General features: G+C 53.9%; 1 protein-coding gene across 3 annotated transcripts in view; it reads left to right on the forward strand.

Annotated features, from left to right (window-relative positions):
* sgcd (sarcoglycan, delta (dystrophin-associated glycoprotein)) overlaps nucleotides 1–11,141 on the forward strand; it is a 47,640-nt gene extending 36,499 nt beyond the window's left edge. For all 3 annotated transcript variants that reach the window (XM_062453841.1, XM_062453842.1, XM_062453843.1), the window contains exons 6-8: nucleotides 3,439–3,511; nucleotides 9,467–9,590; nucleotides 10,535–11,141. In XM_062453841.1, the coding sequence (XP_062309825.1) occupies nucleotides 3,439–3,511; nucleotides 9,467–9,590; nucleotides 10,535–10,708 (371 nt within the window). In that variant the 3' untranslated portion in view covers nucleotides 10,709–11,141. The remainder of the gene's footprint in view (nucleotides 1–3,438; nucleotides 3,512–9,466; nucleotides 9,591–10,534) is intronic.
* The last annotated feature ends 1,767 nt before the right edge of the window (nucleotides 11,142–12,908 follow it).

Genomic DNA, 12,908 nt, shown 5'->3' on the forward strand with positions numbered 1-12,908 from the left:
AGGAGGAGGAGAGGGGAGTGAAGAGGGGTAGAGAGGAGGAGGAGAGGGGGAGTGAAAAGGGGTAGAGAGGAGGAGGAGAGGGGGAGTGAAGAGGGTAGAGAGGAGGAGGAGAGGGGAGTGAAGAGGGTAGAGAGGAGGAGGGAGAGGGGGAGTGAAGAGGGGTAGAGAGGAGGAGGAGAGGGGTAGTGAAGAGGGGTAGAGAGGAGGAGGAGGAGAGGAGAGGGGAGTGAAGAGGGGTAGAGAGGAGGAGGAGAGGGGGGAGTGAAGAGGGGTAAAGGAGGAGAGGGGAGTGAAGAGGGGTAGAGAGGAGGAGGAGGAGGAGGAGGAGAGGGGAGTGAAGAGGGGTAAAGGAGGAGAGGGGAGTGAAGAGGGTAGAGAGGAGGAGGACAGGGGGAGTGAAGAGGGGTAGAGAGGAGGAGGAGAGGTGGAGTGGAGAGGGGTAGAGAGGAGGAGGAGAGGGGGAGTGAGAGGGAGTAGAGAGGAGGAGGAGAGGGGAGTGGAGAGGGTAGAGAGGAGGAGGAGAGGGGAGTGAAGAGGGGTAGAGAGGAGGAGGAGAGGGGGAGTGGAGAGGGTAGAGAGGAGGAGGAGAGGGGAGTGAAGAGGGGTAGAGAGGAGGAGGAGAGGGGGAGTGAAGAGGGGTAGAGAGGAGGAGAGAGGGGAGTGGAGAAGGGTAGAGAGGAGGAGGAGAGGGGGAGTGAAGAGGGGTAGAGAGGAGGAGAGGGGAGTGAAGAGGGGTAGAGAGGAGGAGAGGGGGAGTGAAGAGGGGTAGAGAGGGGGAGTGAAGAGGGGTAAAGGAGGAGAGGGGGAGTGAAGAGGGGTAGAGGGGAGGAGGAGGAGGAGAGGGGAGTGAAGAGGGGTAGAGAGGAGGAGGAGGAGGAGGAGTGAGAGGGGTAGAGAGGAGGAGGAGAGGGGAGTGAAGAGGGGTAGAGAGGGGGAGTGGAGAGGGTAGAGAGGAGGAGGAGAGGGGAGTGAAGAGGGGTAGAGAGGAGGAGGAGAGGGGAGTGGAGAGGGGTAGAGAGGAGGAGGAGAGGGGGAGTGGAGAGGGGTAGAGAGGAGGAGGAGGAGGAGAGGGGTAGAGAGGAAGAGGAGGAGGAGGAGAGGGGTAGAGAGGAGGAGGAGAGGGGGAGAGGGTAGAGAGGAGGAGGAGAGGGGGAGAGGGGTAGAGAGGAGGAGGAGAGGGGAGGATGTAGATTGGAGCTACTCGTCCTACTGTTTGTCTGTCATCCTCGCCAAGTGACATCCACACACACAGGGCACGTGCACACACACACTCTCCCCGAACGCTATCTCACACACACACACACACACACACACACACACACAAAGGGCTCTCTATCTTTATCTCTCTATCTCTTCCCTCCCACCCCCCACCCCCCAGCAGAGGGATTGGTCTGACTGGAACACTGGAACTGTCCACTCACACACGCACACTTGCACACAAACACTGTGGCTTTCATCATCTCAGTCCCCAGGCTCTGATTAGTATCACAGCTTCTCAAAAAGTAATCTGTGTGTGTGTGTGTGTGTGTCTCTGTGTGTGTGTTTTAGTAAACGTATATAAGTACAAAGGTGCTACAGTCTGATTTTGTTCCCTCGCTCTCTCTCCTCCCTCACCCCTCACCCCAGCCCTGCCTCACCCCAGCCCTGCCTCACCCCAGCCCCTGCCTCCCCCCAGCCCTGTCTCACCCCAGGCCCTGCCTCCCCCCAGCCCTGTCTCACCCCAGCCCTGCCTCACCCCAGCCCTGCCTCACCCCAGCCCTGCCTCACCACAGCCCTGCCTCCCCCCAGCCCCGCCTCACCCCAGCCCCGCCTCACCAGCCCTGCCTCACCCCAGCCCTGTCTCACCCAGCCCTGCCTCACCCAGCCCTGCCTCACCCCAGCCCTGCCTCCCCCCAGCCCTGCCTCACCCAGCCCTGTCTCACCCCAGCCCTGTCTTACCCCAGCCCTGCCTCATCCAGCCCTGTCTCCCCCCAGCCCTGCCTCACCCAGCCCTGCCTCCCCCCAGCCCTGTCTCCCCCAGCCCTGCCTCACCCAGCCCTGTCTCCCCCCAGCCCTGCCTCACCCCAGCCCTGCCTCCCCCCAGCCCTGCCTCACCCAGCCCTGTCTCACCCCAGCCCTGTCTCACCCCAGCCCTGCCTCATCCTGCCCTGTCTCCCCCAGCCCTGTCTCACCCAGCCCTGCCTCCCCCCAGCCCTGTCTCCCCCCAGCCCTGTCTCCCCCAGCCCTGCCTCACCCAGCCCTGTCTCCCCCAACCCTGCCTCACCCCAGCCCTGCCTCACCCAGCCCTGTCTCACCCCAGCCCTGCCTCACCCAGCCCTGCCTCACCCAGCCCTGCTCACCACAGCCCTGCCTCACCCCAACCCTGCCTCACCACAGCCCTGCCTCACACCAGCCCTGCCTCACCCCAGCCCTGCCTCCCCCCAGCCCTGCCTCCCCCAGTCCAGCCCGCCACACACCCTCCCCTTGTTCCTACCTTGCAGAGCGGCGCTGTGATTTAAAGACCTCCCTGAAGAACCTAAGGAGTTGTATGTTCCTCGGCGCTCTGGAACCTTGAACAGCTCTCCCCCGCATACTTGAAAACACGCCTCCCTTTTGTTTGAGTTTTTTCGGAAAGTTAACTTTTTTTTGTAGTCTTCTCTTGTTGACAAAAAGTTTCTGTGTGGCCCCTGTGGATTCCCTCAGTCGTCGGCTGCTATGAATCACTCGCTGTGTTTCCAACCTCGTTCTCCCTCTCTCTCTCTCTCTCTCTCTCTCTCTCTCTCTCTCTCTCTCTCTCTCTCTCTCTCTCTCTCTCTCTCTCTCTCTCTCTCTCTCTCTCTCTCTCTCCTCTCTCTCTCTCTCTCTCTCTCTCTTTCCTTGCGCTTGCGTGTTCGCGTACAGTCGATGTGTGTGCGTCCAGGATGTGTGCCTAAGAGTGTGTGTGTATATCTGTGTGTGTATGTGTTTGTCCACGTGTGTGTTTTTTGTTTGTGTGTGGATGTGTGTGTGTGTTATCGCGCGCGCGCGTGTGCAGTGATTCAGAGTGAACAGTGAAACAGTGGGTCAGGGCTGCCCGAGTATAGATCTATGGCCTCAGAGATTATGTCCATCGACCCGGCATCAGGGTGGGCTATTGACCGACAGCAAAACAGAGAGAGAGAGAGTGGGGGGGGGGGGGGGGGGGAGTAAAGAGATATTGAGGGGATGGAGGATGGAGGCTGATGTTATTCTATTATTATTATAGGGAGTCAGGTGGCTGGGCGGTGAGGGAATCGGGCTAGTAATCCGAAGGTTGCCAGTTCGATTCCCGGTCATGCAAAACTGACGCTGTGTCCTTGGGCAAGACACTTCACCCTACTTGCCTCGGGGGAATGTCCCTGTACTTACTGTAAGTCACTCTGGATAAGTGCGTCTGCTAAATGACTAAATGTAAATGTAAATGTTATTCTCTGGTTGCAGGTGCGGAGGGAGCAGTGTTCAGTAACTCCCTGGAGACTCCACACGTCAGAGCTGAGCCGTTCAAAGAGCTGCGGTAAGAAACCCTGCTGATGACGCACACACACACATAATCGGGTCTCAGTACACCTTGCTCTGCCTTTCTCTCTGGCTTAGGAGAAAGGGATACAGTGATTGAAAGAGAGCCAGAGAGAGAGACAGAGACAGAGAGAGAGACAGAGAGAGAGACAGAGACAGAGAGAGAGAGCCAGAGACAGAGAGAGAGAGAGAGAGAGAGAGCCAGAGACAGAGAGAGAGACAGAGAGAGAGCCAGAGACAGACAGAGAGAGACAGAGAGAGAGCCAGAGACAGAGAGAGAGACAGAGAGAGAGACAGACAGAGACAGACAGAGACAGACAGAGAGAGCAATTTACTCTCCACAGGCAATTAGCATTGGATCTTTGTCCAGTAGGAGGTGGTCTGAGTTGTGTCTCATCAGTGCCTGGGCTCTGCTCTGGCCCTGCTCTGGCCCTGATCTGGCTCTGGCCCTGCTCTGGCTCTGCTCTGGCCCTGCTCTGGCCCTGCTCTGGCCCTGCTCTGGCCCTGCTCTGGCCCTGCTCTGGCTCTGCTCTGGCTCTGCTCTGGCTCTGGCCCTGCTCTGCTCTGGCTCTGCTCGGGCTCTGGCCCTGCTCTGGCTCTGGCTCTGCTCTGGCTCTGGCCCTGCTCTGGCCCTGCTCTGGCTCTGGATCCTGCCTGATCTGGGACAGGACCAGCGCCGGCACCATGATCAATGCCCGGATGCTCATCAAAATGTAATTACAGGAGACGCTCATTAGCTAAAACAAACATGAAGCTCTACGCCAATATGAGAGAGGAGAGGGGTGTTAGCTGGGTGGGGGAGTTGGAAAAGGTTAGCAGGGAAAAGGAGAGAACGGGAGAGTGATTAGAGAGAGAGAGAGAGAGAGAAGAGAGATAGTTGGCATGTAACGAGAAAATATGGCCGACTCGTTGAAAAATGATGAGTACTAAAAACCTTTACGCCCACCACACACACACACTTCCTAGCCAGACCCCCAAAGCCATACACACATGCACAACCACATAAACACAAACCCACACTCACACACACACACATCAACAGACAGGAAAGCACACACACTAGGACTGTTCTGACAGCCATCAATCAAGGCAACAGCCTGCAGTGTCTAAGCAGATGAAGCTGTAGCAGTACCTGACAGCTATCGCGTGTGTGCACGCGTAGGTGCGTGTGTGTGTGCGCGCGTAGGTGTGTGTGTGTGTGAGAGATATTGTGTGGCCTTTGTGTGAGTATGTGAGAGAGAGAGAGGGGTTGTGTGTGCGTGTGTGTCCCAGAGGACAGCTTCCCCGTGTAAACGTCTGGTTTGTCATCATGTCTGATCGCAGGGTGTTGTGTGTGATGAGGATCAGTCAGAGCTGAGCAGAGGCCTGCTGCTCCTGAGAGGAACTCACTGTCTTCCCCTCACCGGAGTCTCACCACCCTGCCTCACGCTGGTGGGCGGGGGGTGGGTGTGTGGAGGGAGGGAGGGTGGAAATGTGTGTGGAGGTGTGTGTGTGTGTGGGGGGCAGTGGTTTTAGGTGTAGTGGATGAGGTTGTGTGTGTGTGGATGTGTTTCGAGGGGGATGATGTTGTTGTGTTTGTGTCTGTGGTGATGATGTGTGTGTGGGTGTGGGTGTGGGTGTGGGTGTAGAGGAGACATGTCAGTGTGAGTCTTGGAGAGAGAGAGAGGGAGAAAGACAGAGGGGGAGATGTATTTTATAGGACAAACGTATAATAATGTCTTCCTGGGGGATATGACTTTGTGTGATCGAGCGTGACTCATCAATCACGCGCCCCGCGCTTTTCAAAATAACATTCCGGAATGTTCCGTCAAAGGAGAGAGAGAGCATCACTTTGAGTGATGCTCCTAAACCCCTTCATCTGATTCTGCCTGTAATTGTCGGTTGGAGGTTGCAACGCTATGCCCCTTCTTTCCTGATTCTTTTCGACAAGTGGCCAATTGAAAATGAAAGATGGTCCAAACTATCCAATTATATTGCTGGGTGGGGGGCGGGGGAGCTTAGTGAAGCACAACTAAAATCGAATATTTCAGGAATGTGTCGGAATCCTTGACAGGTAACAATTCAGCTTTGCGTTTATTTTTTTCGGCTAGATTTTCTTCTTCTCCTTTGCTCACGTCGCTGTTCTGGAATCGGGCCTATTGTGACCACACCTAACCATCTGAATCAGGGGGTCAGATGGCTGAGCGGTTAGGGAGTCGAGCTATTAATCAGAAGGTTGTTGGTTCGATTCCCGTCCGTGCCAAATTACGTTGTGTCATTTGGCACGGTGTGACGTTGGGCAAGGCACTTCACCCTACTTGTCTCGGGAGAAATGTCCTGTACTTACTGTAAGTCACTCTGGATAGAGCATCTGCTAAATGACAATGTAAATGCAATCAAAACACGATCAGTGACTTATCAATTAGAAATCATTTTTTATGTTGACAAGCTCTTCCCTACTGTATTATGTAACCCTACCAATTCACAAACAAGGTTTATTCCCTGTGCTAAAGAAAGGTTCTAGATTGCTAATAGAAGGTTCTAGACTGTTAGAAAGTTAACGCAGGTCAGGGAAAGAGCCAAATAGGATGTTTGTTTTGAAGAAGAGAAGGCGGAAAAACCAAGCTGGAGATGAAATGGGGATCGATATGACTGTCTTCATAGAGAGTGAATGTTTCCAGCTCTGCGTTCCTGTTGCACAGTCTGGAGGTTAGCGCTGTGTGTGTGTATGCGCGTAGTGGACATCGTGGTGATTTGTGATCATTAGAGAAGAAACATGGGTGAGGCGCACACATTTACATGGGTGAGGCGCACACATTTACATGGGTGAGGCGCACACATTTACATGGGTGAGGCGCACACATTTACTCCCAAGTAGTGACCAATTCCATTTCTCCTGTTCGGGCCTCTCGCTGCAGGAGGAGTTGAGGAATGATGGGGGCGAAGGTGGAGGACGTGAGCGGGGACACCGAGGACAGGGAGCATGTGCAGCAATTTCTCCCCGCGTCGGAGAGCTTATTATTTGTGGCGTTGTTTGCACGGCGGCGATACGAATCCTCAGCGTGGACGTTATTAACCTCCCGTCCCGCCTTCCGAGATGGGGTTTGCTTCCGCATGACAGAAGGGGAGGGGGAAAGAGAGTGATGGTGAGGGAGGGAGGGGCATCAAGGGGAAAAGAGACAAGAGAAAAAGAAAGAATTAAAGAAAGACGGGGGATGTGTGTGTGTGTGTGTGGGGGGGGGGGGGGGGGTGATCGCTGGAACCGCCGACAGCCCTTCCCTCCCTCATCTGTCCTTTCTTCCTCTCCTCTTCTTCTGTTGCGTCCTCCTTCCCCCCCCCCCCCCCCCAGCGTCAGATTAGTCGACGGGTGTTGATCCTGGGCCGAACGGGCCGGGCCAAGGCAGCGACGCCTCTCTAATCTGCTTTCTGCTCCCCCCCTCCCTCCCACCCACACACACACACACACGCCCCCCACGTACAGGAAGAGCAGCGCAGGAGATACACAACACAGGCTGAATACAGATTCGCTGACTCGCTGGAGAAAGAGAGAGACAGAGAGCGGAAGATGGAAAAAAGAGTAATAGAGAGAAATAGAAGGAGACTGAGGGAGAGAGCAGAGATAAAGAGAAATGGACTAGGGGAGCGAGACGCTGTGGAAAAGAAATAGAGAAAGGAGAAAGGCCAATAGGAAAGGACAGGAGAGAGAGAGAGAGATAGAGAGTTGGAGGGGTGAAAGGGGAGGGGAGCTTATCGGGAAGATGGTTCACCTCGGGAAACGCCTCGTCGGGGGGAAGGACGTTCACCGACGCCGCTCGCCCCCCCCCCCCGCCAACGCTGCTGCTGTGAAACCAAGCAGTCACTAGTTAGCTCTGACACCGTGACCCCTCAGTGACCCCTCCGTGACCCCTCCGTGACCCCATCCATGTCGTTGTGTTCGTGTTCCACAGCGGTCTCTCTGCACCACAGCTGTCTTCCCCCCCCCCCTTCCTCGAGTGTTTATCCAGATTGAAATCCTTCGCGCTGCTCCTACTGTACTCTCGGAGATAAGAAACAACAGCACGAAAGCCAGCCTCACAAGATTAACAACCACGGAGATATCGGCGTCTAACGTCTATCTTCATTTAAGGTCACAGGGGAGATACCCGCCTTGTCATCTTACGGTATCTCCATCTGAGAAGATGGGGGGTGGGGACTTCTGAGATACCAGCGGTGTGCTTGTATCTCCACAGAGAGAGCAGAGCTTGGGTGGTGGTGCCCAAGGACTGGAGAAGCCTGTTCATGCTGGTGTTACAGTGCACCCATCTGTACACCTGATACACCAACGTTCATCCTTAATGTCTGCATGCACCAATCAGGTCCTTTGTGGTTCTCTCAGGTGGGAAGGGAGAGGAGAGAGAATCAGAGAGGGAGGGGGGAGGAGAGAGGGGAGGGGGAGAGAGAGGAGAGAGAGAGAGGAGAGAGAGAGGAGAGAGAGAGAGGGAGAGAGAGAGGAGGGGGAGAGTAGGGGAGGAGGAGAGGGAGAACAGGAGAGGAAGTGGAAGGAGAGAGTGAGAACTGAGTATAGTCCTGAAACAGAGGGAGAGAGAGAGAGGGGAGAGACGGGAGAGAGGGGAGAGAGGGGAGAGAGGGGAGAGAGGAGAGAGAGGAGAGAGAGAGGAGAGAGGAGAGAGAGAGAGGAGAGAGAGGAGAGAGAGGAGAGAGAGGAGAGAGAGGGAGGAGAGAGGGAGGAGAGAGAGAGGAGAGAGAGAGGAGAGAGAGGACAGATAGGGAGGAAAGAGATCTGAGGATGTGGAGATCCCAGTTGCACAGACGGCCGTTCGACACACACACAGTGTGAACCTGTGATTCATGACTCAGCCTTTAGAATCTCACAGTGTTTCACACCTTCCTCACCACGCACACCAGCTTGCTCTGCGTCTCCATTAACCCACTCGGTTCTACCGCCGCGATGGCCACGTTCATCACGAATAACCTTCAGTGACCTCACCGGCCTTCGTCGAATCTCCGGGTGGGAAAAAAGGTTATTTTCGTGGCGTGTTGCGGAGGCGCGGTTTGAATGACAGTATGTAATAGAGGTTTGAGTCACGGATTGTCTCATGTCTGGTGCTTCTGGCTCGTTGCTTTGAGATGTTGATGCGAGGTAAAACGGTTCAATATGGAAAAGCTGACAGGTACTTATTTGAATATAAATGTGCAGAGTTGTTTTGCTCGGTCATGTGATTGATAATTCATTTTCCTTTTGGGTCCCTGCCGAGGGAGGAAGGGGGGGGGAGGGAGAAAGAGGGAGCTGTGGAGACAGACAGCCAGACAGACAGCCAGACAGAGAGAGAGAGAGACGGGGGGGCAGAGAGAGATTGTCTGTTGGTTCTCCAACATCTCAGACACAGCGATGGCACAAACACACACAGCCCTGGACACCAACTACTTACTAAACATGTTTCACAGTCGACCCTCACAGACAGACAGCTAGATCGTCAGGTTGGAGTGGAAGGATTGAGTGGACACAGAATTATATCTTTGAGGACAAATGTACCTTAATCTATTATGAAAAGACAGTGAAAAACAAGACTTGAAACATGTGTAACATAGCGAGCTGTTTGTGTAGGATTTATACATGCCGGTACTACTTGATGTTTACCAAATGAACATGGTACAATTTAGTTTGTCTGACAAGCATGCTGTACATAATGTACCGTACATTGTGTACATATTTACAGCTCTCTACTCTCTCTCCCTCCCCCCTCTATCTCCCTCCCCCTCTCTCTCCTTCCCCCCACTCTCTCTCCCTCCCCCATCTCTCTCCCTCTCTCTCCCTCCCTCCCCCTCTCTCTCCCTCCCCCATCTCTCTCCCTCTCTCTCCCTCCCTCCCCCTCTCCCTCCCTCCCTCCCCCTCTCTCTCCCTCCCCATCTCTCTCCCTCTCTCTCCCTCCCTCCCCCTCTCTCTCCCTCCCCCCCCTCTCTCTCCCTCCCCCAGACTGGAGTCTCCCACCAGGTCCCTCTTCGTGGAGGCTCCTAAGGGGGTGCAGATCCTGGCCGAGGCCGGGGACATCCAGGCCATCTGCAGAAGTGACCTCCGTCTGGAGTCCAAAGACGGAGAGGTGAGGGTCCTTAGATGGAACACGTAGACCAGATTCCAGTTCCAGTTGTCTTTCTAGCGCTGCTTGACGACGGAGAGTCCGAGTGGGGGGGAAGAAGTTGCAATGGAATTTAGACGCTTCGCCCTCCAGCCGCCCTTGGAATGTCCCTGATCTTAGCCAGACAATTAGAGAACAATCAAGGGGATGGAGGGGGGGGGGGAGGGGGGGGCTCATAGAAGGACAGTTGGTCTGTTCATGTGATTGCACTTTCGCTCTCACACCCCATTTGAAGTGCCTTCGGACGTTCCGTGCTCGGTGCCGACTCCCAGACAGACCCCTCTCCTAAGGACCCCCCCTGGCACTGCCAGAGCAATTAGCACCACAGTTCCCCCCCCCCCGTTCCTCCCCCACCACCCCCCTCTCACCTGCACATCCGCCCCCCAGCGCTCCTCCCTCCCTCCCCCCCGCTCGGAGTACATTTGCTCAACAGCAGATGTCTGTGGAACTCAGCCGAGACCCTCTCTTGGAAGAGTTCCGGGTCGGCGGGTGGGAATGTGCCCCCAATGTCTGGTAATGACTCCTGCCTGCATGTTTCTGGGCCCCCTCTGGCCAGGGTAGGACAGGGCCTCTGGAGAAGGAGGGGGAGGAGAGGGAGGAGAGGGAGGAGGAGGAGAGGGAGAGGAGGAGGAGAGGGAAAGGAGGGAGGAGGAGAGGGAGAGGAGGGAGGAGGAGGAGAGTGAAAGGGAGGAAGGGGAGAAGGAGAGGGGAGGAGGAGGAAGGGGAAAGGGGGAGGAGGGGGCCAAAAGGAGGAGGGGTAATAGAGGGAGGAAGAGGAGGAGTATGTAACAATGTTGCTGTGCAACAATCTAACAACAAATCCATGTACCAACTGAACAATAACACAATGTCGAAATCCAACAGTAAAGTAAGGAGGTTCCCGTGTTGTGCTCTGTGCGTTCCTCCAGATCACCCTGGACGCCCAGAGGATCCGCTTGTTGCGTCTGCCGGAGGGCAAGGCGTCCGCCTCGGGGAGCAGGCAGCCTGTGTTCGAGGTGTGTGTGTGTCCCAACGGCAAACTGTTTCTCTCTCAGGCCGGGATCGGATCCACCTGCCAGATCAGCAACAACGTCTGCCTCTAGAACACACACACACACACACACACACTGATACGCAAATACACACACACACTGATACACACATACACACACACACACACAGATACACACCCACACACACAGGGATACATCCACAAGCATACACACACACACACAGATACACACACGGATACACACACACTGACACACACACACACATTCTGACAGACATACTCTCACACTGATAAACGCACAACCTTTCGTACACAAACCATACAAATCCACACACAAACGCTTTTAAACACAACTTCACACAAATAGAAGCTACCACTAATACAAATATATACACACACAATGGGCACTGACACACAAACAGAATTACATGAACATGTGATTTATCTAATATTAAAGCTTGAAAATGCACACACACACATCTCCCCCATAACACACTCACGCCTACACACACACACACACACACACACACACACACACACACACACACACACACACACACAGACCTAGCAGTTCCTTTTTGGAGCACTCTGACAGGAATGGAGAGAGGATCCTCTCGATATTGACAGAGACTCTCTGAGGGACGATGTTCTGTTCGCTGTCCTCAAGACAATTTCAGTACCTGAATCACTAGGGTGATCACCCAGTCCTGATGCCCCTCTCCCCCCACCCCCCCACACTGTCCTACACCCCCTCTCCCCCTCTCCCCCCCACACTGTCCTACACCCCCTCTCCCCCCCACCCCCCACACTGTCCTACACCCCCTCTCCCCCTCTCCCCCTCTCCCCCCCACACTGTCCTACACCCCCTCTCCCACCTCGCTCCACCTTCCCATCCCCCACGTAGGAACACACAATGTTTTCCCTCCTTTGTCTCTGTGTTGTTCTCCCATGGTTTCTATCTCCACTGGCCTGTTGGCGACTCTTCCAGCGCCATCACCTTCGATGAGGACGGGCCACGACGGCCATCTTTCTTTCTTTCTGTGGTGCCGAGTTCTGCTCGTTACCAGGGTGACCCGTGTTACCAGGGTGACCCGTGTTACCAGGGTGACTGACCCGTGTCACCGTCAGTCATCGACAACCCAGAGAGACCAAGCAACACATGCAGCAAAGATTTGCAACCCAAGACATCCTACACACACACACACAAAAAGAAACGATATACACGTACATATACACCGTATACATATATATAAATGTGTATTTATATATATCTATACATACACTTGTATGTGGATCTATTCTACATTGTGTAAATGTTCTGCATGAACTTCAGATGCCATTGGTGGTCACCCTAGTTGTTCCTCTTAGTGGGATTGACCTCATGACGCCCGCTCTGTTGAAAGAGGGGAAACTGTGCCTGTGCCTTATATCAATGCACTTGTGGCAAGAAGAAGCACATCACAAGACTTTTCTTCTTATTTCTTTTTTTCGTCGATGGATAGTTGGATTCCCCCCCCCCCCCCCCCCCCCCCATCCCCAGGTCCGTTCAGAAGGTTTGCGTGTGTGGAGGATGGGGAATGCAAACGCCACCCGCTGCGCCCAACTGCTTAAACGTAATCCTGTCCCCATCTAGAATTTTTACCCCCAACCCCCCGTCCCCCTGTCTACTGTCTCCTAGAGACCTTTTCTTTAGCTCTCTTCTGTCCCCGGACCATGTTTTCTTGGCGAAAAGGTGAATTGATTTGGCACACTCAAGACTCCTGATAGGAGGTATGCTGTACTTCAACTAGAACATCGCGTTTTTATACGAATCCAACTGTAAATACACACGATCACACGTGTGTGTGTCGAGGGGCACGCATGTCCTGGATGAAGACGAAACATTACTCTTTTACGAGGAATACAATTATTTTATATCATTGTATGTTTTTGTATTAAAAAAGGAAAATTAATTGAATAATTATGACTTGTTATACAGACAGGTTAGCATCTGTAGAATTGTATGCTGTTTTTTGCCTGTTGTTCCTTTTTTCGTCCCGTTTGTAGAGAACATTAGGATCAGAAATCCCCTTTTTTATTTATTCTTTGGGCAGTTGGGGGAAGGGTATTTGCATTCCCTGTGTGTGCTGTGTGGAAATCGTTCAGTTATCAGCTATTTTATTGATTGTGTTTTGCTTTACGGTATTTTGACGAATGAAGTTTAGAGTAACGACATCTAAAACCAAAAACTGGCGGTGGTCCCCATGGTAACACACACACACACCTTGTACTGTCTGGGTATGTGTGCTTAA

The sequence above is a fragment of the Osmerus eperlanus genome, chromosome 27, assembly GCF_963692335.1.
Source record: "Osmerus eperlanus chromosome 27, fOsmEpe2.1, whole genome shotgun sequence".
Classification (NCBI taxonomy): Eukaryota; Metazoa; Chordata; class Actinopteri; order Osmeriformes; family Osmeridae; genus Osmerus; species Osmerus eperlanus.